The 23,830-nt window shown below is 33.9% G+C and overlaps 1 protein-coding gene across 1 annotated transcript; it reads left to right on the top strand.

The window, feature by feature from the left end:
• Positions 1 to 2,577: 2,577 nt before the first annotated feature.
• LOC110733343 lies at positions 2,578 to 9,130 on the top strand. The gene is made up of 12 exons (XM_021913376.1): positions 2,578 to 3,150; positions 4,388 to 4,713; positions 4,797 to 4,889; positions 4,989 to 5,079; positions 5,310 to 5,403; positions 6,077 to 6,174; positions 6,652 to 6,718; positions 7,241 to 7,344; positions 7,427 to 7,543; positions 7,798 to 7,874; positions 8,038 to 8,082; positions 8,526 to 9,130. The coding sequence occupies exons 1-12, from the start codon at positions 2,911 to 2,913 to the stop codon at positions 9,022 to 9,024; spliced, it is 1,851 nt and encodes a 616-aa protein (XP_021769068.1). The 5' UTR covers positions 2,578 to 2,910; the 3' UTR covers positions 9,025 to 9,130.
• The last annotated feature ends 14,700 nt before the right edge of the window (positions 9,131 to 23,830 follow it).

The raw sequence follows: 23,830 nt of genomic DNA, 5'->3' as shown, positions 1-23,830 counted from the left end.
TAAAAAAAACTAGTGACTCCCTCGTATTTTAATATGTGTTACATTTTGTTTAAACACGTATGTCGAGACACGACTTTGATCATTAATTTATCTAATTATTTGTTAGTAAAATCATAGGAAAATTGATGTTATAAAAGTATACTTCCTCCGTTTCCTTTTAATTGACACGTTTCTTTAGTCACTTTTGCCAATGCACAAATTCAATCATTAATATCTTATCGATAAGCAAAAATTAGAAAAAGTTGATATTTTGAAAATATATATTGTGACAAATATAACAAGATCCCACCCGACTATATTTTTCTTCACATATGAATCACAAAACATGGTCAAAGGGAGATATGTAAATAATGCTAAAGTCAAAATGTGTCAACTAATAAAAAACGGAGGTAGTATATTATAACGAATCCAACAATGTATTACATAAAAACATTTACTCGTATTTTATTTATATACTACCTCCGTTACATATTACTCCGTATTTGCAACGATTAGACATTTTCCCTCTCTACTTTATGTCAAATCGTTGCAAATAATGTGTAACGGGGTAGTATTAGGGCTTGTTCTCTTACGTTGAAATTCAGTTTAGTTTAGTTCAGCTCAGTTCAGTTCAGTTCAGCTCCTAATTTCCTTCTCTTATAAAATATTCATTTCAGTTCACTTCAGTTCAGCTCAGTTCAGTTCAGTTCAGTCAATGAAAACATACCCTTAATAAATTAATCAAATTAAAACCATTAATAGTCCATACATTAAAAAAAAAAATGAGACATCACCATTAAATGATTAATGTTAAAATGAATACAATAGGTGAATAGGGGTTTTTTTCCAATTGGAAGAAATGAATAAGTGTTGGTGTGGAACGGTTAGTGGGTAAGGGGCGAAAGGACCCCATCATTAATTAATTAATTAACAAGTTTGGAACACAAACACGAATAGTGTCCTTGCTCTTACCAATGAAAGAAAGTCAGACTCTGATTGTGTACAATCTATAATGTCATCATGTTAATTGTCAAAAAAAAAAAAAAAAAAAAAAACCAAAAACGTTTCTTCAGTCAGCTGAAACTCTTTTATTTTTATTTTGCCCCTCTTTTTACTCTTTCTTTTTCCGTTTGTTTCACTACTCTTTACAAATCTTATCAACAAGACAACAACATTTAATTCCCCTCTTCCTCCGTCACCATCTCTTCAATTCGTCCTCCCCTTCCAAAATATCTACGTAGTAGGATTAAAAAAATAATGTACTTCCTCTGTTTTTTTTTTATTGCATCATAGGGGTTTTGGAGGCAAAATTTGGTAGTGGGAAAAAGTAAGAGAGAGAAACGTAAAAATACAAAATTGTCCATATAATGTAAGATAAAATAAAAAGTAAGTGTGAAAAAGTAAGGGTATGTTGGGTATTTGCAGTGTGAACATAGATATTTTTTATCCTAAAATGGAATTGATGCAATATTTTGTAAACTTCCCTAAAAGGCAAGTGATGCGATATTAAAAGAACGGAGGAAGTATTAGATTTTATCATAATTTTAATTAACATAATAAAAATATATTTAATTATAAAATATGTTGTTAGATAGATATTAATATAAAATTTCATAATATAATTTTTAAAATAATTTCTATTTATATATAATTATATAAATCTAAAGTTATGTGTGTAAAATTGACTATGTCAAATATTAAAACCAAGGGAGTTCTTATTTGCATTTTGTATGGTTTTAACTACACATATTTGACCAACTATTACATATTTCATTGTATGAGAATTACTATTATAATGATACGAAAAATCAAACTACACTACATATTTCAAGATTTTGAACATTATAGTATATTTCTAAATAACAAAATATAATTTTCCAATGTCATTGTTATTTAATTTTTCCCAATTCAAAATTACATAAAACTGTTATAGAGTACTGACTACTGAGTATAAAACTTTTCATCATAAAAAAGAACCCTGTTCTCAGTATTTTATTACTTCGTACTTGTTTCACTTTTTTTTCGTGATTTGCTTGATTTTTTTTTTTTTGAAAACTTATAATAATATTTTACTTTTTTCCTCTTCACTAAAAATCTCCTCATATCATATTTTTCTCTCCTTCCACTTATACTCACTTTTGTTTTATAACTTTTTTTATTCTTCAACCAACTTTAATTTTATCATACGTACACACGGAAAAATGGAGCAAATAATGAACTACGGAGTGAGGGCATATCCTAATTAACTGAATTGAGCTGAACTGAACTAAATTGATTGAAGTAGAAGTGAATTGAATTGTTTATGAGTGAAGGAAATTAGAAACTGAACTGAATTGAACTGAAATTAAGCAGAAGAGAACCACCCCTAAATAAGGATATATAATCTTCAGCTTATTTTCAGTGCAGTTCAATTCAGCTCATAAAATATACAGTTCAATTCACTTTAGCTCAATTCAGCTAGCCCTAAGCTTATAATGAAAGTTAAGCAATGAAAAAGTCAAGATAAACAAAATAAAAAAAAGACGTGGACTAGGGCGACGACTAATTAAACGCGCGCGGTACTGTTAAAGAAATAGAATGCTGAAAATTCAACTCCCATTTTATTACGGACTACACTGCTACCTACCTTCCTTCGTCAAAACCAGGGAATTTTCTACTTACCAGAATTTTCTCTCTCCTCTTTCTTCCTTTTTCTCTCTCTTTCCCATTCTATTCAATTCACGCGTCTTCTTCTTCTTTACTATCTCAATCAATTCTCCTATTTTATTTTCGTTTTTTTAGGGTTTTGATTTTTTTTTGTAAATTTGGGATTTTTTAAAAAATTTAATCAATTTCCAGGGTTTTGGGAAATAAATTCCCAATTTTAATCATTTATCAGGTTTTTAGGGATTTGGGTTTTTTCAATTTTGATTAGATTGTGTGATAAACAAAATGGGAGTAGCTTGTTCAGTTGGGAGGATGGGAGGGAGGATTAGTTCAGAAGAATTGGAGCAAAAACCAGAGATGGATAACAAAAGCAGCAGCAAAAATACGATCAACAATAAGTTGAAGAGGATTAAAAGCTTTGGAAATTTGAAAAAGAAGAAAAATAAGAATTCCGATGATGATCCTATTACTGCTTCTCCTCAGAGATTTTATTCCGGCGAGTTGAGATTTTCCGGCGATCTCAAGGTATATTTTCTTTCTTCTTTAATTTATATGGCAAATTAATAAATTTGGAGTAACGATGATTAGTAACTAGCTTAGTTGGCTAAAGTCGAGGGCGGGTATGAAAGATTTGTGATCGAATTCCGTCTGAGTAATAATAAGAGAACATTGGTGTATTTTGAGTAATTTTGTATTGGGTTATTGTTTTTTTTGGTGAATTGATTGAATTATAGAGTTGATTGATATTTGAAGAGGTGTAATATACAGGAATGCAGGATCTATTGGGATTTTGACTGGTAAATATGCAGAATTTATGTAGTTGATTGATGTATGTTTAAATGAAAAAAAAAGAAAATTGTAAAATTGTCACCAACTAAAGCTTGATTGTTATGATAAAGCAGAAGGGTAATTTAGGGGTCAAATCCCTGCTATTATTAGAGTTTTTTTCTATTTTTTTATACCCAAGGCTGAATGAAAAAAATATGTAATTTTCACCAACTAAAGCTTGATTTTTATATTAAAGTAGGAATTCAAATTCCCTGCTAAAATTAGAATTTTTTATATTTTAAAATTTTACTTAGTTGTTTGGTTTATTTAATTGAAAAGAATGCATTTTTTAAAAATTATATTTTATTCGGATTTCCAAAAACTTTATATTGGTTATCAAAAGAGCTATATTTTTTTTTTGAAAGGAAAAAACCTATAGATTTGGCATAGATATTGGTTAATAACTTAATATATTTAGTTGATGAAAAAAATATACGTATAAAGTCACAAAAGATTGAAGTATTGTACCATAAAAAGAGAGGAGCTTTCTACATATAAACTTATATAGTGTTTGTTGGCCTAAGCTGCTTTCGACTTACCAAAATTCAAGTTACTTGATTGTAACTCCACTGCTCCACTATTGGAATTTTTTTTGAAGATAAATTTACTTGTGGGAGGAAAGACATGATAGTTTATGTTATAGATGAATCTTTTTAAGTTGTGCCTTTCTTGGACATAATGATACAGCTCACCTCTGTTCACTAGCACTTTAATTTTCTAATTGAATAAAAATCAAGCATTTGATAAGAAATTGATTCTTATTTTTAGAACAAGCCTTTCGTTTTGTCCTGACTAGTTAGGATTGATATACTAGCTGGTTGTTGCCATTGTTGTTGAATTTTTGACATGGATATGGTTTTAAAGCCGTATGCCCTCACCTTATACCTCTACTTTGGGATTACGGGCTTCTCAGTTTATTTGACTATTATTACAGGCTCCACCAAGAGGATCTTCATTTATAGGAAGAGCTAGAGTTGCTGGAATGGAAAAGGCTGTTGATGTCATAGATGCACTTGGAAGTGGAATGACAAACTTGAGTCATAGTGGGTTTTTGACAGGAAAGGTAGCCAAGGGGAACAAGATATCGATATTGGCATTTGAAGTAGCTAACACAATCACACGAGGTGTGAATCTCATGCAATCTCTCTCCAAGGAAAATGTTAAGTACATAAAGGAGGAAGTAATTCCATCAGAAGGGGTTCAGCTTTTGGTTTCTTCAGACACTAAGGTGTTGCTAAGTTTAGTTGCTTTGGACAAAAGGTTGTTATAGGGAACTTTAAATAGTTAATTTACCACATTTTTGTTTTCTATTACAAAATATAACATGTTTTATTGGGTTCTAGGGAGGAACTTGATGTCTTTTGCAAAGAAGTGATTAGATTCGGTGATCGTTGTAAAGACCCACAATGGCACAACTTAAATCGATTTTTTCAAAAGTAAGGTAGAATTTTTATTTATATTGAATTCTATTGAAGCTGTGTTGTTTAATTCTAACTGAATTCATATTCTCTTTGGAACTGGCTCTATTGTTTCAGTCTGGATTCCGAAAATGCAGTACACGAACCTCAAAGAGAACAGGTCGAAGCAAAAATGCAAGAATTGATGACTTTAGCTCAGAATACCTCTGTAAGTTGCATTCAGATCTATATGGGGTGGTGGGGACTTAGATCATTATTTCTGCATTGTTAAATGTTGAATGCTCAATATTGTTATGAAAAGACGTCCTTACACATTGATGGGCAAGGAGGCTACCCATTTTGGGGTAGCTATGGCATTTCTTGTCCAAGTGACAATAGCTGAATATTTGCATTCCAACATGTGCTGAAAACAGTCAATGTTTTATTTTTGGTGCGTAGGAATTGTACCATGAGCTGAATGCTTATGATAGATTTGAGCAAGATTATCGGCAGAAGGTTGAAGAATTGAAGTCCTTAAAGTTGCCTCGTAAAGGTTGGTCTTATCTGATTGACTATGTGAAACCTTTTTCATTAGTGCATCTGAAGAGTTTAATGTCCCTTCTGGTTACTTCATTCAACTAGTGCTTTTAAAGCAATAACCTTAGCTAGATTATGCTGGTTCCTTTAAAAAGCATACTTTTGTAAAGGGATGTTGCAGCTTGAAATTGAATTGGGGACTTGGTTTAAGGATCATGATTATAAGCTACATGTAGCTGCCTGGCAGTGGCTTGGTTGACATTCAACGCCACATTAAACCTAATTTGCTTTTTAAAAATAAGGTAGCTCAGCTGCAAAACTTTCAAGCAGCTGCTAAATCTATCTTGATTGATGTTGAATGCCACATTTTTGGGTTGCTAGGAGTTGCTAAATCTATCTTTACTGAATAAATGGTCAAGAATGTCCCGCAAAAATGCTTTGTTCACCATTGAATTTTCTTTTTTTTTTTATACTTCTTCGAGGTCTGCTGAAGAATTATTGTTTCAGTACATCTCTAATCATGCACAAGGATCCCTCTAAAGAAAATATTTCACTGCTATCAGCCTGTTAAAAATCTTTGAAGTATATTTATTTAAATTGATTACTTTTTATCTGCTTGATTGAAATCTTGTCGTCTTTTGTACGACCTTACTGATATACTCTGTATATTTGTTTATTTTGTACTGTAGGAGAGCATCTCGTGATGTTAAACAATGAACTAAAACAACAAAAGAAGATTGTAATGAGCTTGAAAAAGAAATCTCTTTGGTCAAAAAAATTGGAGGAGGTAAAGGACCTTGCTCTACTTCTTTATGCTAGCCTGGGATTATCTGCAAATTGATTGAATTCAAGCTGCATTTCTCTTTGATTTCTTTTTCTTTTACTCGTGTAATATCTTAAGTTATTGTCATCTCAATTGCTGAAGTAGTCATTGGTTCATATGGTATAAATTTTTATCTCATTATATTGAAGTGTTAAGTATTAAGTAATCTATTGCCTTCTGCTTTTCAACACATGATGTAATGATTACAGCTGAATATACCCTGATTGTAAATTGTCTGTCTCATCGTGTACAGAAAACTTCCAATTTGGTTCTGTTGCTCTAATAGAAGATACAGTTTGATCTTTCTGAATGCAAATATTGGATACTTAAATCTCAGTCATTTACTGCTTCTATATCATTGATATGATTTTTTTTGTTTTCTTCCTCCTAAATCGCAATCAACTCATTGTTTTTGTTTGCCATTTTCTTTCCAAATTGCAGGTCATTGAGAAACTTGTCGATATTGTTGCCTTTATACATCAAGAGATTACTGAAGTGTTTGGAGCAGGTATATGTCTATCAATCTTTGTGGGACTGGAACATGTTTCTAAATCTCGATTAATGTACATATGGCTTTTTGAATCTTGTTTATTGTTCTTTTAATTATATATTTCTGATAAACAAAAGCCTAAGGTACTCCTTATCTGTTTTTGAAAGACATGATGGATTTCTCAGGACGCTGGTTAAGATCCAAAATTTATTAATGACACAGAGACATCTGTGTCTGGTGTTCCACTTAAAATATTACACTGATTTTCATGTTGGAAAAGACAAGGCATATGTTGCTATATGGGATTAACTCAGTCTTTTGGCCTTACTGATTATTTAGAAACTTCTCCTTCCTAATATGTATGGTCTATTTCAAATTTGTTCCAAAATTACTGTCCGCTTTTTACTATACCAAAATTCTGCTTGAAGCCTATTAGATGCTTCATTTCAGATAGAGGGAGTATTCTAAAACCCCTGAGTATACATCAATACTAGTCCCCCAACTGGTGAATGGTTGATGATGGTTACTATGAAATGGCAGGTGGAGTAAAAGCTGGAGAAGAGACCGGTATAGATGCTCAGAGGCTAGGTCCTGCTGGTCTTGCTTTACATTATGCAAATATTATTAACCAAATCGACAACATTGTAAGTTTGGCTATCCTTTACTTTGTGATTAATCCTTATTTTATGTAAATGATGATATTGAACAAATCTATGTGCTCTTCAGGCATCCAGGCCCACTTCTGTTCCCCCTAATATAAGGGATACATTGTATCGTGGATTACCGGATGGTGTAAAGACTTCTATGCGCTCCAGTTTGCAGAAAGTCCGTACTAATGAGGAGGTATATTAGTATTCTTTTCACAAATGTCGTTTTTCCTCAAAATGTCATGTCAGTATGCCTTTGTTGGAAGTCTTGGAACGAAATGGATCTTCTGTCACGTTCTCACACCAATAACCAAAAAAAAAAGTCTATGCAATTTACTGGAACTTTGTTTTGTGGGGGAGGCATTGGAAGCTTTAGGCCTTTAGCACTTCTGGCTTATTGCACTCATCAATATTTGACTGTATTTTAAGATGCTCTGATAATCTGTGCAGGTTGATGTCCCTCAAATTAAAGCTGAAATGGAGAAGACTCTTCAATGGCTTGCTCCCATGGCGACAAACACTCTAAAGTAAGCTATGTTTTGTTTTTGTCCCCCCCCCCCCCCCCCCTCCTTTTGATGCTTCTATTAGTGTACCCTGATTTGTTCTTTTTCAAAGTTAAATTTTCATTTGCACAATACTTGTACATTTACAGTTTCTCATTTATCTTTTGTTTCCTTTAACTTGGAGCAGAATGCATCAAGGTTTTGGTTGGGTTGGAGAGTGGGCTAATTCCAGGTTTGTAACAACTCTGCTTTCATATTTCATAAGCTCATTCTCCACTTGTTTGAAATGAGAGTTGAGTTTTATTGTGTGTTTATCTTTAGCATGAGCAGTTGTGTGAGGGTATGGGGCAATAGTGTTAACTGTTAAGCTCTTGTTCATAGTGCTACATGTCTACTTGTACACCATAAGACAGAAAATTCATGAAGGTACTCGTCTTCTATCAGTGGTTGGATAAAAAAATGACGGGAAATTCTCTTTTACCAAAGAGAAAAACAGTGTTACCAAAGAGAATTTCCCAAAAATGATCTTGTCTCTATTATTTTTATTACAAAACTCCAGAATGCCTTTAGATGTATCTTTATTATGCAAAAATGCTATCGTGATCACACTTTTTCCGTTCTTGGAGATAGATTCATTATTACTCCGGATTTAAGATCTCTATTCTGGTTGTGCAGCATTGAATACAGCAAAAAGGCAGCAGGAAATGGCACCTTAATTCGTCTCCAAACTCTCTATCATGCAAGTAGGGAGAGGATGGATAGTTACATCCTTGTGCTTGTAACACTACTACATCAACTGATTAGCGGGATGAAACGCAGAGATTATGGGCTAAAGACTTTACACCCACTGCAATCTCCTAGCAAAAAGATCCTGGTTCTTGATTCACCATTGAAGAGTTTCTCATCCCTATATGATGGTAATAAGCCCCTTAGAGTTGAGCTCACTGAGGAGGACCGAAAATTGCTAGAAATAATGAGCAAGTCAAAACGCACTCCTGGAATTAGCAAAAGTCAGGAATTTGGCAAGACTTCTCAAAGTATGGGCAAATCTTGGACATGGAGTAAGAGCAGCGAAAGTTCTCCATACAAGGAGCTGAGATCTTATCGCACTGTGAGCTACTATGATGTTGGCTACTTGGACTTGATGAGTGGTGGCATTGAAGCACCATTTTGAGGAGTTGCATTATCGTTACTTGAATATTTTGCCTGAAGACCATCACCCTTCATTTGTTATATTTCTAATGTATATAATGGCACATATCGCGAGTTTTTGTATTGTACATACTTAGATATAGATGCATTATATTCAACTGACACCATACTCTTGATTGGGTATATAAATGGGAGATATATATATATATATATATATATATATATATATATATATATATATATATATATATATATATATATATAGTCAAATAGTTAACTCAGATGCGTTGAATGGTTGTAATGTGGAGTTTCTCAGGTTCAAGTTTTGGTTCCAGTAGCTGGCCTGAGAATTGGATCTGAACTTGCTGGTTACATGGCCGACGAACAGTCGGTTAAGCCACTTGTATGTCGTTTTGTTTGGCAGTTTGAGACTGAATAATACCATAATGTTTCGTTACTCTGCGCTCTATTAATATCCTTTTGTTCCATAATTGACTTTACTTTTGGATTTGGCTTGTCAATTAAGAATAGTTGTATTCTTTTGTTGTTACCCCGTTGCACTACAGATGAATTGTTTAAAGTTTTTAACTACGTTGTATATTACTTTCTAAACACTACTTTTAACCATTAATTTTTTTATACATTAAAATAAAAAGATTAAAAATTTATATTTTGAAAATAAGCATTGAGACTAACACAACAATATCTTACATATACAATGTCTATTTTCTTTATTCATGTAAAAATGTTGTCAAAGTTAACATACAAAGGTGGTATGAGTTTTTTCTTTCAAATTAAAAATAAAAAAAAAATGGCATGAGTTTTTTCTTAAAAAAAAAACAGGTGGTATGAGCTTAACAAATGGTGATGCCTAGTAATTTCCTTAAAAAAAAAATTAAAAAAAAAAAAGAAGTTATACCTAGTATATTATTAGGTGAATCTAAAATCAGGGGTGTATGATTGTATGCCAAGCTATTGTATTCTAACGGCAAGTATATTAGTTTGATTGGCAGTTTGATACATGTCAAAACACTACTTTGAATATTAATGCATATATTCATCTATTAACAAATTTAATAAAGAGTTAGATATTATTCGTATTTTAAAAAAAAAAGTATACATAATGACTGTCTAGCAAAGCTTTACTTGAAAACATTTATTCTTTATATAATAATAAGTCAAAGTTAGAATGTAAATACTACCTCCGTTACAGGTTATGTGCAACAATTTGACATAGATTTGACATAAAGTAGAGAGGGAAAATGTCTAATCGTTGCACATAACATGTAACGGAGGTAGTAATATAAAAGTCAAACTGATGCACTTAAATAGATACAAAGAGAGTACTCGTACTTTACAAGTTTTGTCTATTCTGATGCACTTAAATAGATACAAATAGAAGCAAACCATTGCTAGAACCAACTATGTAGCCCCTATGACCTTTATCTCCTTGAAAACAAGGGATAGAGTAAAATCAGCAACTCCACCACGAGTAACCAAAAATTGCTTATTGTAATTATGAAACTCGAGTCTATCGTTAACTTGGTCAACATCATCAATATTTGGAATCGCCATTTAATTCTACTGTATTCCCCTGCAATCAAATTAAAATTAAATATAACATAAAATATAGTTTAAACAACGGTTAAATTACAAAACACTATCAACAGTATATTGAGGATATATTTTGGTAGATATTATCTTTTGGAATTTTTGGCAGAAACCACCTAGCCTTGTGCCTTGACCACCCAATTTTAAAAATTTGTTGTCAAACGCCACAAGAGTTTATTTTCTGGCATTGACCCAGAACTCTGGCATTGACCCTACCCATGTGCCTTGCACGTGACTTAAGAACCCCTCCCTCCCTCCCCATTATATATCTCTTTCCTCTTCCTTCTCTTTCCTCAGGAAAAATCCTTTTTAGGGTTTTCCATATCCGTCGTCGTTTGTTGCTAAGGTTACCGGCGGTGCTCCTAGCAAGCTCTCAAAAACGTAATTTTTTAATTTCAATTTTCAATGGTTTTTAATTTTTGGGTTTATTATATGATTTGAATGAATTAATTGGGTTTTGTTTTGGGGATTTTGCAGTAAGGTGGTGAAATTAAGGATTGTGCAAGTATTGACAGTAATGTCACAAAAGCAGAAGTCGGCATTGAGGGAAGCTTACAAGAAGAAGTTTCTGCCACTTGATCTTCATCCCAGAAACAGAAAGAGGAGAATGATAGAACAGAGAGAGGAGAGAGATAATGGAGGTAACTCCAAATTTTTTTGAGGGGGAAAAAACGGGGAGGGAGGGGTTCATCAAAAGTCACGTGCCTTGCACGTGGTTAGGGTCAACACCAGAGTTCGGAGTCAATGCCGGAAAATAGACTATTGTAGCATTTGACAACAAATTTTTAAAATTGGGTGGTCTTAGACAACAAATTTTTTTTCAGGTGGTTTTTAACAAAAAAAGTGTTTTTAACTAGTGGTTTTTGACAAAATTTCCTTATCTTTTATATTGTTTCCTAATTTCTAGTAACCTAATTATATATATATATATATAGAGGAAGGCTCATGTAAGAACCCTCCTCTATATAAGAACCCAATCTTATATAAGAACCAATCTCAGCCGTTTATTAGTTTTGATCTAACCGTCCTAAATACAGCCATAGTAATGGCATTTTTGTAATTTCATGCGTCATACATACACCTCCTCTCATCTTCCTCTTTCACGTATCTTTCACACTTCTCAAACACATTTCACACTTCCCACCACTTTCTCTCTCTTAAAACCCCCAAACTTCTCAGAAATCCACCGTAATCGCTCCTAATTGAAGCAAATTACAACGATTTTCTTCTACTTTTTGCTCAAATTCAGCTAAATTTGTTCATTAAGTTGCATAAACTAGTTGAATTGAGAAATTTAAGTAGAAATTTTGCAAATTCGAAACCTAGTTTGACGGAAATCGAAGAAAAATTGAATGGACGGAGACGAAGAACAATAAATTCGTACAACAATTTGTTCTGAAATGCAAAGGTAACTTATACTCCAAGAATTTCGAAGAATTTAATTTGTTTTATGCGATGTTGTTGCAATTTTTTGCTGCAATTTTGATGTGATTTTGCTGCGTTTTTATGCGATTTTTTCTCAAATTTTTCCTTGATTTTTGCGATTTGTATGTCAGCATGTTCTAAATTAGTGATATCCTCTTGTTGTCTTCTTAATTGTTAGTGATCTTCATTTTTCATGTACTGATTGAAAGAAACTAGTGGATAGTATGGTGTTTTTTGGAGTAGAATATTATTGCACTTCAGGTTGAAATGTCATCTCCAAATGTACGTAGTATTTCTCAATTTTGTTTGAAATTTCTTGATGCAGGTTATTAATCCCAGCATAAGATAAGAGGTTTGGCCTTTTCTTCTTGGCTGGCATGTTTTTTATGCATACTTGATGCCTATAGCTATGTGTTAGTTGTCCACCAAATTTTTGATTAAATAAAGGAAGGGCAATCCTTGTTTCTTGGCATTTGTTTGTACAACCTGTTTAAATTGTCTACTTATACACCATCTGCTACAAAATCTTTTGGATATTAAATAATGTAATCATGAGTCTTAATACGGGTTAGGTAGTCTAGTTGACGTAGTTGTACCTTTTTCGTTTGCTATAACCTTTTCCTAGTATGTCATGCATCGGAGAAAATGATGTGCTACTATTGACAATACCTATTGACTTCTTAAGCTTTGATTTGTAGGAAATTTGGGGCTTTCATATCCTTTTAAGTGACTCATATTGTTCAACAGTCGTATTATATTTTACAACATCATTTTGAATAAGTGTTGTTCCAATTGTGTTAGTGAGGCAGTTTAGTGTAGTGTAAGTGAAGGTTTGGGTACAAATGTTTTATATACATTAGCCTAGTAGCTCAATGGGTAGAGCATTGTGCAAATGCACAAAAGATGTGGGTTCGAATCCCACGTAGGTTCATTTGTATAATATCGAGACGAGAGTTTGTATGAGAGTTTAGCTGTAACAAAGTGGAACAGTCCTTCACCATCTGAACTAAAGTCAAGCGTGGTATACACTCCATGGAAACAAGGAGAAAGGCTTATGGAAGCTGGTTTGGGGTATGGAAAGACTACTTAAACTACGACACTTCGTCTTGAGGGCTTGTAAGGGTAGTATTTCTATGAAAAAGAGGTTTACCATCCCCATATTGCTGCTAATAGCGTGTGCCAGGGATGTGGGGCTGCTAGTGAGACTATTTACATGCTATTTTTGAGTACCATGATGTTGTTGTAATATGGGCTCAGAGTGAGTATGTGGGGCTGTTAGTTGATTCTCCAACCTCTAGTTTTTTTAGCGTCTCATGTGGGTGACTGATAGGATTGGCAAAAAGGAGCTTAACAGTTTTGTATATGCTGGCTTAGGCATCTTGGTTCTATGTTTGCATCAAGGACCTGTGTCTGATCCTATTCAGGTTGCTGTATATTACTTAAAGATGCTGGTTGATTATATAGAGTATGCTCAACGTGTGTTTAAGCCTGCTACTTTTTTCGTTTGGGTGAGACTATTATACATAAGCACGAAACATTTAGAACATAGGGGAAAAAAATTTAGAACATAGGACAAAAATTTAGAACATAAGCAAAAAAAATTTAAAACATCAAGAAAAATAAAATATTTAGAATATAGGAAAAAAATATAAAACATAAATATAAAAAATTTAGAACAAAGAAAAAAAATATTTAGAACATGGAAAAACTTTAGAACATAAGCAAAAAAAAAGTTTAGAACAAAGGAAAAACATTTAGAATATAGGAAAAACTTTAGAACATAAGCTTGAAAAAAATATAGAACATAGGAAAAATATTTAATTTAGAACATAAGCAGAAAAAGAAAATTTTAAACATAAGCAAAAACAAAAAATTTAGAACATAAGCAGAAAAAAAGAAAATTTAGAACATAAGCTGAAAAAATTTAGAAAATAAGCTTAAAATTTTAGAACACATGAGAAGATTTAGAACATAGCAAAAAATTTAGAACATAAGCAGAAAAAATTTTTAAAACATAGGAAAACTTTAGAACATAAATAAAAAATTTAGAACATAGGAAAAACAAATTTAAAACATAGGAAAAAATTTAGAACATAAGGAAAAAAAACGAGTCAGCTACATGAACCGAGATTTCATTTTACTGAAGTACTGATCATCATCCATGATCTATTTCCTCCATTCTCTTTTCTCAATGTATTTAAATCGAATTTCTTCTATCAAAGTCAACTTATATTTCCTCAACCACTTCTAAGACTCTTATGATCCCTTATGTTCTAAAGTTTTTTTTTTCCCTATGTTCTAAATTTTTACTACCTATGTTTTAAAGTTTTTTTTATTAATGTTCTAAATATTCTTTTACCTATGTTCTAAATTTTTTTTCCTATGTTCTAAATTTAGTCTACTTATGTTCTAAAGTTTTTTTTTCCTATATTCTAAACTTTTTCAACCTATGTTCTAATTTTTTCTACTTATGTTCTAGAGTTTTTTTTTTCCTATGTTCTAAATATTCGTTTACCTATGTTCTAAATTCTTTTGCCTATGTTCTAAAGTTTTTTTTTCCTATGTTCAAATTTTTTCTATCTATATTATAAATTCTTTTGCCTAATTCAGTCTACTTATGTTCTAATGTTTTTTTTTCCTATGTTCTAAATTTTTACTACCTATATTCTAAATTCAGTCTACTTATGTTCTAATGTTTTTTTTTCCTATGTTCTAAATTTTTACTACCTATGTTCTAAAGTTTTTTTTAATATAGTTATTTATAAATATAGCCTATGTAGGATTCGAACCTACATCATCTATGCATTTGCATAGTGCTCTACCACTTGAGCTAATAGGTTTTTGATATAGATCAACGCCCTCCCATAGAAGTAGAGGAAAACAATCACATGTAGAAACTCAAATGCCTCCATTATTACTACAACAACCACCATAGCTCACAAATTACCCAACACATGCTAACAAATTACCCAACACAACTACTACTAGGAAGTATTATCAAGTAAATTACACCAGTTTGACAGAGGAAAATCGCAGGGAGCTCCTGAATCCAGACTCTCGTACAATCAAACTCATTACTAGATTGGGCAAGCTTATGTGCCACCCTATTCCCTTCCCTCCCTACATGGCTGACAGAAAAAGAAGAACAAGAATTAGCAATGCACAAAATATCGTTCACATTCAGACCAAAGGGCGAAATTTCTCTGATGTTGTTCTGCAGGTGGGAGTACAGCTTCAGCAAATCAGTTTCAAGTTCAATATTCTACAAGCCTGCCTCAACAACAATTGTAAGACCATGTCTAACATAAGAGAATCAAGAGCATCACCACAAACTTGACAAATATCATCACTACATATACCCCGTTTAGCTAAATAGCTCCGAACAGGCACCCCATTGTGAAGAACGCGCCAACCAAAAATTTTAACTTTCGGTGGAATTATCGCATGACGCTGATAACCTATGTAGGAATCGAACCTACATCTCTATGCATTTGCATAGTGCTCTACCACTTGAGCTAATAGGTTTTAGCATGCCCAACGATTAAATAATGTACTGTAATTCAACCCTATGTTCTAAGCTTTTTTTCAATTTTCTAAAAAATGTTCAGAATATTTTCTAAAAAAAAAAATTCCCTAATGTTCTAAATCTATGTTTTGAGAGTTTTCCTATGTTCTAAATTGCCTTTTTCTTCTTTAGTAATAATAATAAATTGTTATTTTTTGCTGATATTTTTCAGAATTTTCTAAATTTCCTTGACCTTGTTGTCTTTCATGTTTCTATCAATGATTTTTATGATTTATAAGTAGTAAAGTTAACTAAAAATTGCTAGATACAATAACCATGACTGAGAATATAAAATAGATTCGTATAATCATATACGAAGTATGTTCTAATTTTTTTTTTTTTGGCTAATCCTATGTTCTAAATTTAGTCCATTTATGTTCTAAAGTTTTTTTTTTCCTATGTTCTAAATTTAGTCTATTTATGTTCTAAAGTTTTTTTTTTTTTTTTTTTTCTAAATTTTTTCTACCTATGTTCTAAAGTTTATTTTCCTATGTTCTAAATTCTTTTGTCTATGATCTAATTATTTTTCCTATGTTCTAAATTTCCTACTGCCTATGTTCTAAACTAGTGCTCTAAATTTTCAATGTTCTAAATTAATTTATTGTCTATGTTCTAAATGTTTTCCTGTATTTAAAACATGTGCTTTAAATTTTTTCCTATAATCTAAACCTGTACTCTAATTTTTTTTCTATGTTTTAAATTTTTTAAAGCCTGTGTTCTAAAATTTTGTTTTACCTATGTTCTAAACATGTGCTTTAAATTTTTTCCTATGTTCAAAACATTTGCTCCTTCACCACTCTTTTACCTATGTTCTACCCTGCTGCTCAGCCACTTAACCTTCACCACTCCCTCTCTTATCCTACACCGCATCTCCAATCCACATCCCTCACTAGCAGTAAAGTTTTCTGCCTATGTTCTAAATCAGTAAAAGTAATCTCCTTATGTTCTAAATTAGTTTTCTAATGTTCTAAATTATTTACCCTATGTTCTAATTTTTTTCTTGTGTTCTAAAGTATCTTTCTATGTTCTAAACCTTTTCTTATGTTCTAAAATTTTTCTTGTGAAATTTTCTCTCATGCTCTAAACTATCTTTCTATGTTCTAAACCTTTTCTTATGTTCTAAATTTTTTTGCCTATGTTCTAAAATTTTCTCTCATATTCTAAATTATTTTACCTATGTTCGTTCTAAACCCTTTCTTATGTTCTAATTTTTTTTTGCCTATGTTCTAAAATTTTCTCTCATGTTCGAAACTATCTTTCTTATGTTCTAAACCTTTTTTTATGTTCTAAATTTTTTTGCCTATGTTCTAAAATTTTCTCTCATGTTCTAAATTAAACTATTTTTCCTATGTTCTAAACCTTTGCCTGTGTTCCTCCCTTCACATTTTACAATTTCTCAAACCAAAGGGGCCCCACCCAATACTCCACTAATTTTGACAGCAGCTACTTCTACTTTAAAATCGATAATTATCATACTAGAAAGCTACATTGGCATTGATATGGCCACATTGTATCAAGTTAAATTGCCCCCATCATGTATACAAAACCATCCTAACTTGCCAGGCATCTACAATTCATCTTGAGACAGTTAAGTTTGCAACATCATAAATTCATAACTCATAAGCATGGTATAAGACTATAAGTTCATCCACCTATTTTAAGCCTTTGAACTCATTAATAATGCCCAGCTAGCCAGCATAATCCTCCCACCCCTCCTTCCCTCTCTCTTTCTCCTCAGTCCCCAAGTTTTCCCTCAAAGATAATATATGTCAATCAATCAATCTAACGAAAGCACTAATTCATCCATCTAAAGGCCAACCAACCAATGATATCACTAACAATTAAGAACGCAATAAGAGGTATCACTAACTTAGAACATAATGAAAAAGAGTTTAGAACATTATGAGATAGAGTTTAGAACATCCTAAGCTAATTTACAATTCACAAAAGTCAATTAATTCATTTAGAAATTCCGAAATTACATAATTAGTTGCAAAACATAATAGACATACAATAAGTCATCAAAAAAACTGAAAACATAGACTATTCAATAAAAGATTGAATACAGAGGTAGCAATATAATCGAAATACTACTAAAATGAAGCCAAAAAAACCAAAAAGAATCGCAGCAAAAAAAAAAACAAACAAGAAATAATCAAGTAGTGCTGAAATTACCTAATATCGCTGAAATTCGAACACTAAAATTGCTAAAATTCGAACCCTAACTCCGCTGAAAATTCCAGCCCTAAAATCACTGAAATTTGAACACTAAAGTCGCCGAAAATTAATGAAAATCAAATGAGAAAAATAAAAAATCGACTTGAAATCATGCTAAAATCAGAAAAATCACAAAAATCAAATCAGAATTTCGTGATTTTTGGAGAGAATTTGGGGGTTTTAGGAGAGAGAGTGAGGTAGTAAGTAGAAACTTTATAAAGTGTGGGTTATGGTTGAGGAGAGAGAAAATTTGGGGTTTATATATGGTGGTGGTCTGTTTTCATATTTACTATAATGCCATTACTAACATTCCTTTAATCTGGAGCGTCTATTACAATCTAATCCTACGGATTAGATTGGTTCTTATATATACTAGGTTCTTATATAAGGAGGGGTTCTTACCGGATCCCTCCCCTATATATATATATATATATATATATATATATATATATATATGTTTTGCTCGATTAATGAAAGGTTAAGTTGTAAGTTTATATAATTCTACATGGTATCGGAGCTTAGGTTAAATTTTTTCTCTCTGTGAATTTTTTTTTCCGTGTAATCAACAGTGGCCGGAGGAGATGAACCACCTCCACTGCCTCCTGCTAAAATTGAAACCAATTCTCCGTTTTACCTTGGATCGCAAGATTGGCCTGGGGATTACATTACCTCCCAACGTCTTAAGCTAGATAATTTTCACGAGTGGTCTCACGCTGTACGAATTTCGTTGTCTTCTCGGAGGAAGTTCGGATTTCTTGATGGTAGTATCACTACCTTCTCACCGCCATGTACGAAGGATGATTGGGTTACAATTCATTGTATGCTCGTTTCTTGGCTCATGAACACCATCGACCCCGAGGTAAAATCAATGCTTTCTCAATATGATGATGCCAAGAAATTGTGGGATGATTTACATGAATGTTTTTGTTTAGTTAATGGTTCGAGAATTCAACAAATAAAATCAGATATTATCGTTGTAAGCAATCAAAGAACATGACAGTTGATGTGTATTATAGCAAATTGGCAGTATTGTGGGATGAACTTGATAAATTAGAACCTTTAATTGCTTGCAATTATGGGAAGTGCACATGTAATGTAGACCGTCAAACATGATGATCGGCGTGATAAGGATCGTCTCCAATAGTTCTTGCTTGGTTTATATTCAGAGTATTATGCGCCTCTACGGTCTACTCTGCTTCCTTAAGATCCTCTGCCCTCCTTGCTAAGGGCGTTTCAGCAGGTTTCTCAAGATGAGAAAGTGCGTGGTGTTTCTCGGCAGAAAGAAGACCCACCTGCCCTTGGTTTTGCTGTACGAATTGGTGCAGGAAGGGGCGTGGTGGCGGTGCTGATCGGCAGTTGTCGGTGTGTGAGAAGTGTAAGAAGGTGGGACATGAAACCATGAAGTGTTGGTCCGATAAAATTTGCAATTTCTGTAAAAAGCGAGGGCATGAAGAAAGTCGTTGCTATGACAAGTATGGCTGGCCGGAGGGCGCTGCTAGTGCCAGGGGGGCAGCCTTCTGCTGGTGGTGGCCCGGTGAAGGCCAATGCCGTCACCGATGGTGGCTCAAGCTCAGATGATTCTAGCACTTTTGCTTCGGGTCGATTATTCTCAAGCGAACAATGGAAGGAGATTATGGGATTGATGGGTAATGCTACACTTTCCGATAATCGTTTAAGTGGTAAGTTTGATGATACCTCTTGGATCATTGACACATGAGCTACGCATCATGTCACCGGAGAAAAACATTGGCTTTTTGATACAAATAGCTTTGAATGTCCGGTTGGTTTGCCCAATGGAGACACGGTTTTGGCATCTCTTATTGGCTCTGTTTGTTTATCGGACAAGATTACTCTCACTGGAGTACTCTATGTTCCCAATTAGAGTTGTAAATTGATTTCTGTTTCGCAATTCAATGATGACCTTAATTGTACTGTCCAATTTAACTCTTATATTTGTGTTGTACAGGACCAAACGAAGGAGCTGATTGGAACAGGAACTAGGAGGGACGGATTGTATTACTTTAGCAAAACGGATTCGGTGCATCATGTGAGTGGTCTTGCTGCAAATTCAGAGTTGGAGTTGTGGCATCGTCGTATGGGTCATCCTTCCAAGAAAGTAGTTAAGTTGCTTCCTACAATTAGTAATAAAGCTTGTTTAGATAAAGGATGTGAAGTATGTATGCGTGTTAAGCATCCTAGAGATAGTTTTCCTTTTAGTGACAATAAAGCATCTAGAATTTTTGAAAAAATTCATTGTGATTTGTGGGGTCCGTATAGACATGTTTCGTCATGCGGTGCTCGTTATTTTTTTGACAATAGTTGATGATTATTCTAGAGCCCTTTGAATTTATTTAATGAATGATAAAACGAAGGTTTTTCGTATGTTCTTGATGTTTGTTGCTATGGTTGAACGACAATTTTCTCAAACCATAAAAATTGTGCAAAGTGATAATGGTACGGAGTTTAATTGTTTGCGTGAATTTTTTGATGCTACGGGTATTATTTTCCAAATCTCTTGTGTGGGTACACCGCAACAAAACGGGAGGGTTGAGAGAAAACATAAACATATTTTGTCAGTTGGGAGAGCTTTGAGATTCTAGGCCAAGTTACCTATTTATTTTTAGGGTGAGTGTGTCCTTGCCGCGGCTCGCCTAATTAACCGTACTCCTACTCCGTTGCTACAAAATAAAACCCCATTTGAAATTCTCTTTGGTAAACCTCCTATGTTTGATGCCATTTGTACTTTTGGTTGTTTATGTTTTGCACATAATCAGAAAACTAACGGGGATAAGTTTGCAAGTAGAAGTCGGAAGTGTGTTTTTGTGGGCTATCCTTTTGGGAAGAAAGGGTGGCGTTTGTATGATCTTGACTCTAAGGTGTTTTTTGTGTCTCGGAATGTTAAGTTCATTAAAGATTTGTTTCCATTTGCTACTCCGAAAGATGTTAACATAGAGCCTCATGTTTTTTATTCGGGTTATGATGTGCATGATGATTTTGTGGAATATGAGGAGGGAAAGTGTGAAGCGTTGTGTGATAATGGTGGTATTAGTGACAATGGTGGCATTAAGACCACGACTCAGCAGGCCACGACAGATTACACCGCAGCCGGGCAGCAGCAAGAAGCACAAACCGCAGCCCATCTGCGGAGAAGACTGCTGGGCAGAGTGTGGCAGACCACACCGCGGGCAGGCCGCGACCAGAGGCCACAGGCCACAAACCACAGCCCAGCCGCGGAGGATGCTGCTAGCAGCATTGCTAGCGTGCAACAGCCCTAAGGCAGTGATGCACATGGCAGCAGTACAGGGGCAACGGAGCAGCCCTTGGGGAGAGGTTTTCGGGAAAAAATTCCTAGTGTTCGTCATCGTGATTATGTGACTCACTCGGTTTTTGCTAACAATCTGTCTCCCTCCACTCCGTCCTCCAATACTCCTTCAGGTACTCCCTATCCTTTAGCACATTATATATATTGTGACAAGTTTTCTGTGAATTATTGTAAGTTTCTGGCAGCTATTGTTGGTGGTCATGATCCGAAATCCTTTAAAGAGGCCATGAAACATGAAGGTTGGAGGAAATCTATGCAAGAGGAAATAAGGGCCTTGGAAGATAACGGTACTTGGACCTTAGTGCACCTTCCCCCTGGTAAACGCGCTCTAGGGAGTCAATGGGTGTTTAAGACAAAATATTTGTCTAATGGTAATATTGAACAACTTAAATCTCGTTTGGTTGTTTTTGGTAATCATCAACAGGAAGACATAGACTATACTGAAACGTTTGCTCCAGTTGCAAAGATGACAACGGTTCTGGCTTTTCTTGCAATTGCAGCATCAAAGAATTGGGAACTTCATCAGATGGATGTGCATAATGCTTTCTTGCATGGTGATCTTGCTAAGGAGGTATACATGAAATTACCTCCCGCGTTTGAAAGTGAAGATCCTACATTAGTGTGTCGCTTGGACAAGTCCTTGTATGGGTTGAAGCAAGCACCGAGGTGTTGGTTTGCAAAGCTAACTACGGCTTTGAAAGGGTATGACTTCATTCAATCTTACTCTGATTATTCTCTTTTCACGTATACTAAAGGCACAATTCATATTAATTTCTTAGTATATGTTGATGATCTTATTATTTCTGGTAATCATTCCGCTGCACTTGTTGGTTTCAAGGCTTATCTCAGTGATTGTATCAAGATGAAGGATCTAGGTCCTTTGAAATATTTTAGGGCATAGAAGTTGCTCGTAGTGCTTCAGGTTTATTTTTATGTCAACGAAATATACGTTGGATATTATTTTTGAAGCAAGTTTGTTGGGGGCAAAGCCGAGTGGTTTTCCCATGGAGCAAAACCACATGCTCGGTCGTGCCACAGGTGCGCTTCTTGAGGATCCGGAAGCGTACCGTAGGTTGGTTGGTCATTTGATTTACCTAGGGGTAACTAGATCGGATCTAGCATACTTCGTTCATATCTTGTCTCAGTTTATGCAAGAGCCGCGCATTAAGCATTGGGAAGCAGCTCTTCGGGTTGTTTGTTATTTGAAAGGGACCCCGGGTCAGGGTATCTTGTTGAGTGCTACTAATGATCTCACCTTCTTGGAGGGTTGGTGTGATTCGAATTGGGCGGCTTGTCCTCTTACTCGTCGCTCTGTCACAGGTTGGTTGGTGTTTTTAGGTCATTCGCCTATCTCTTGGAAGACTAAAAGGCAACCAACTGTGGTGATGTCCTCTTGTGATGCCGAGTACAGGTTTATGCATGCAGCTACTTGTGAGCTTAAGTGGCTTAAGGGTTTGTTGTTGAGTTTGGGTGTGCATCATCCTAAGGCGATCAACTTATTTTGTGGCAGTTAATCTGCTTTGCACATCGCAAAGAATCTGGTCTTTTATGAAAGGACCAAACATATTGAAGTCGATTGTCACTTTGTTCGAGATGCGATTATAGAAGGCTTGATTTCTCCTTCATATGTTCCTACGACTACTCAATTGGCCAACATTTTCACGAAGGCTCTTGGGAAGTCACGGTTTGACCATATTTTGTCCAAGTTGGGCACTTATGATCCTAGTGCTCCAACTTGGGGGGGGGGGGGTATTGAGGATATATTTTGGTAGATACTATCTTTTATATTGTTTCCTAATTTCTAGTAACCTAATTATGGTAACACTAGGAATTAGCATTGTATATATATGTTTTGCCCGATTAATGAAAGGTTAAGTCGTAAGTTTATACAATTCTACACAGTAGGCTAGTACTAATGCAAAGTACTCCATCCGTCCCTTAATACAAAGCCTCTATATTATGTGAGTAATAAATGCTAGAAAGAGGCTTTGTATTAAAGGACGGAAGGAGTCTTTGTAATAGAACAAAATTTGACTCAATTATCAAATTAGACTCGTTATTAACATAATTATATATATATATATATATATATATATATATATATATATATATATATATATATAATAACGTAAATTGCAATAAAGTTCAAACCAACATTACAATAATCCACTTTACCGGTTTACCCACCAAAAGAAAACACTAAATTGATTATACTAACAATAAATTCAATTATTTAGAATAAAATAAACAATTAATACAATTATAACTCCAGATTTGTGAAATTCAACATTTACGATTATAGAAATTGATATTCGACTACTAAAAACGCATAACAAAATTCAAACCAAATGTACAATAATCGTCCTATGGACGGAAAAACTTAAATTGACTATAGTCAAACAAATCATCGATAAACCCTAATTGACGATCAAAATAATGATAAACCCTGACGTGTGAATTTAATCTTTGACTCAATAAAATATTTAAATAGGGAAATTGATAATCAAATACTCTGTATTAAAATAACAGAAGAATAAAAACAAGAACCTATGGAGAATTCAAAATTTTCCTATGGTCAATTGTAAGATAGAAGTATTTTGTAGTATTTATGTAGAATTAATAACTTGAATAGTATCAATAATCTTGGCCAATATATATAGCCTACAAAAAATAACTTGAACAATATAA

The sequence above is a fragment of the Chenopodium quinoa genome, unplaced genomic scaffold, assembly GCF_001683475.1.
Source record: "Chenopodium quinoa cultivar QQ74 unplaced genomic scaffold, ASM168347v1, whole genome shotgun sequence".
NCBI classification, from domain to species: domain Eukaryota; kingdom Viridiplantae; phylum Streptophyta; class Magnoliopsida; order Caryophyllales; family Amaranthaceae; genus Chenopodium; species Chenopodium quinoa.
Note: the sequence above shows the minus strand (reverse complement) of the source record. Positions and strands in the feature narration are given on the sequence as shown.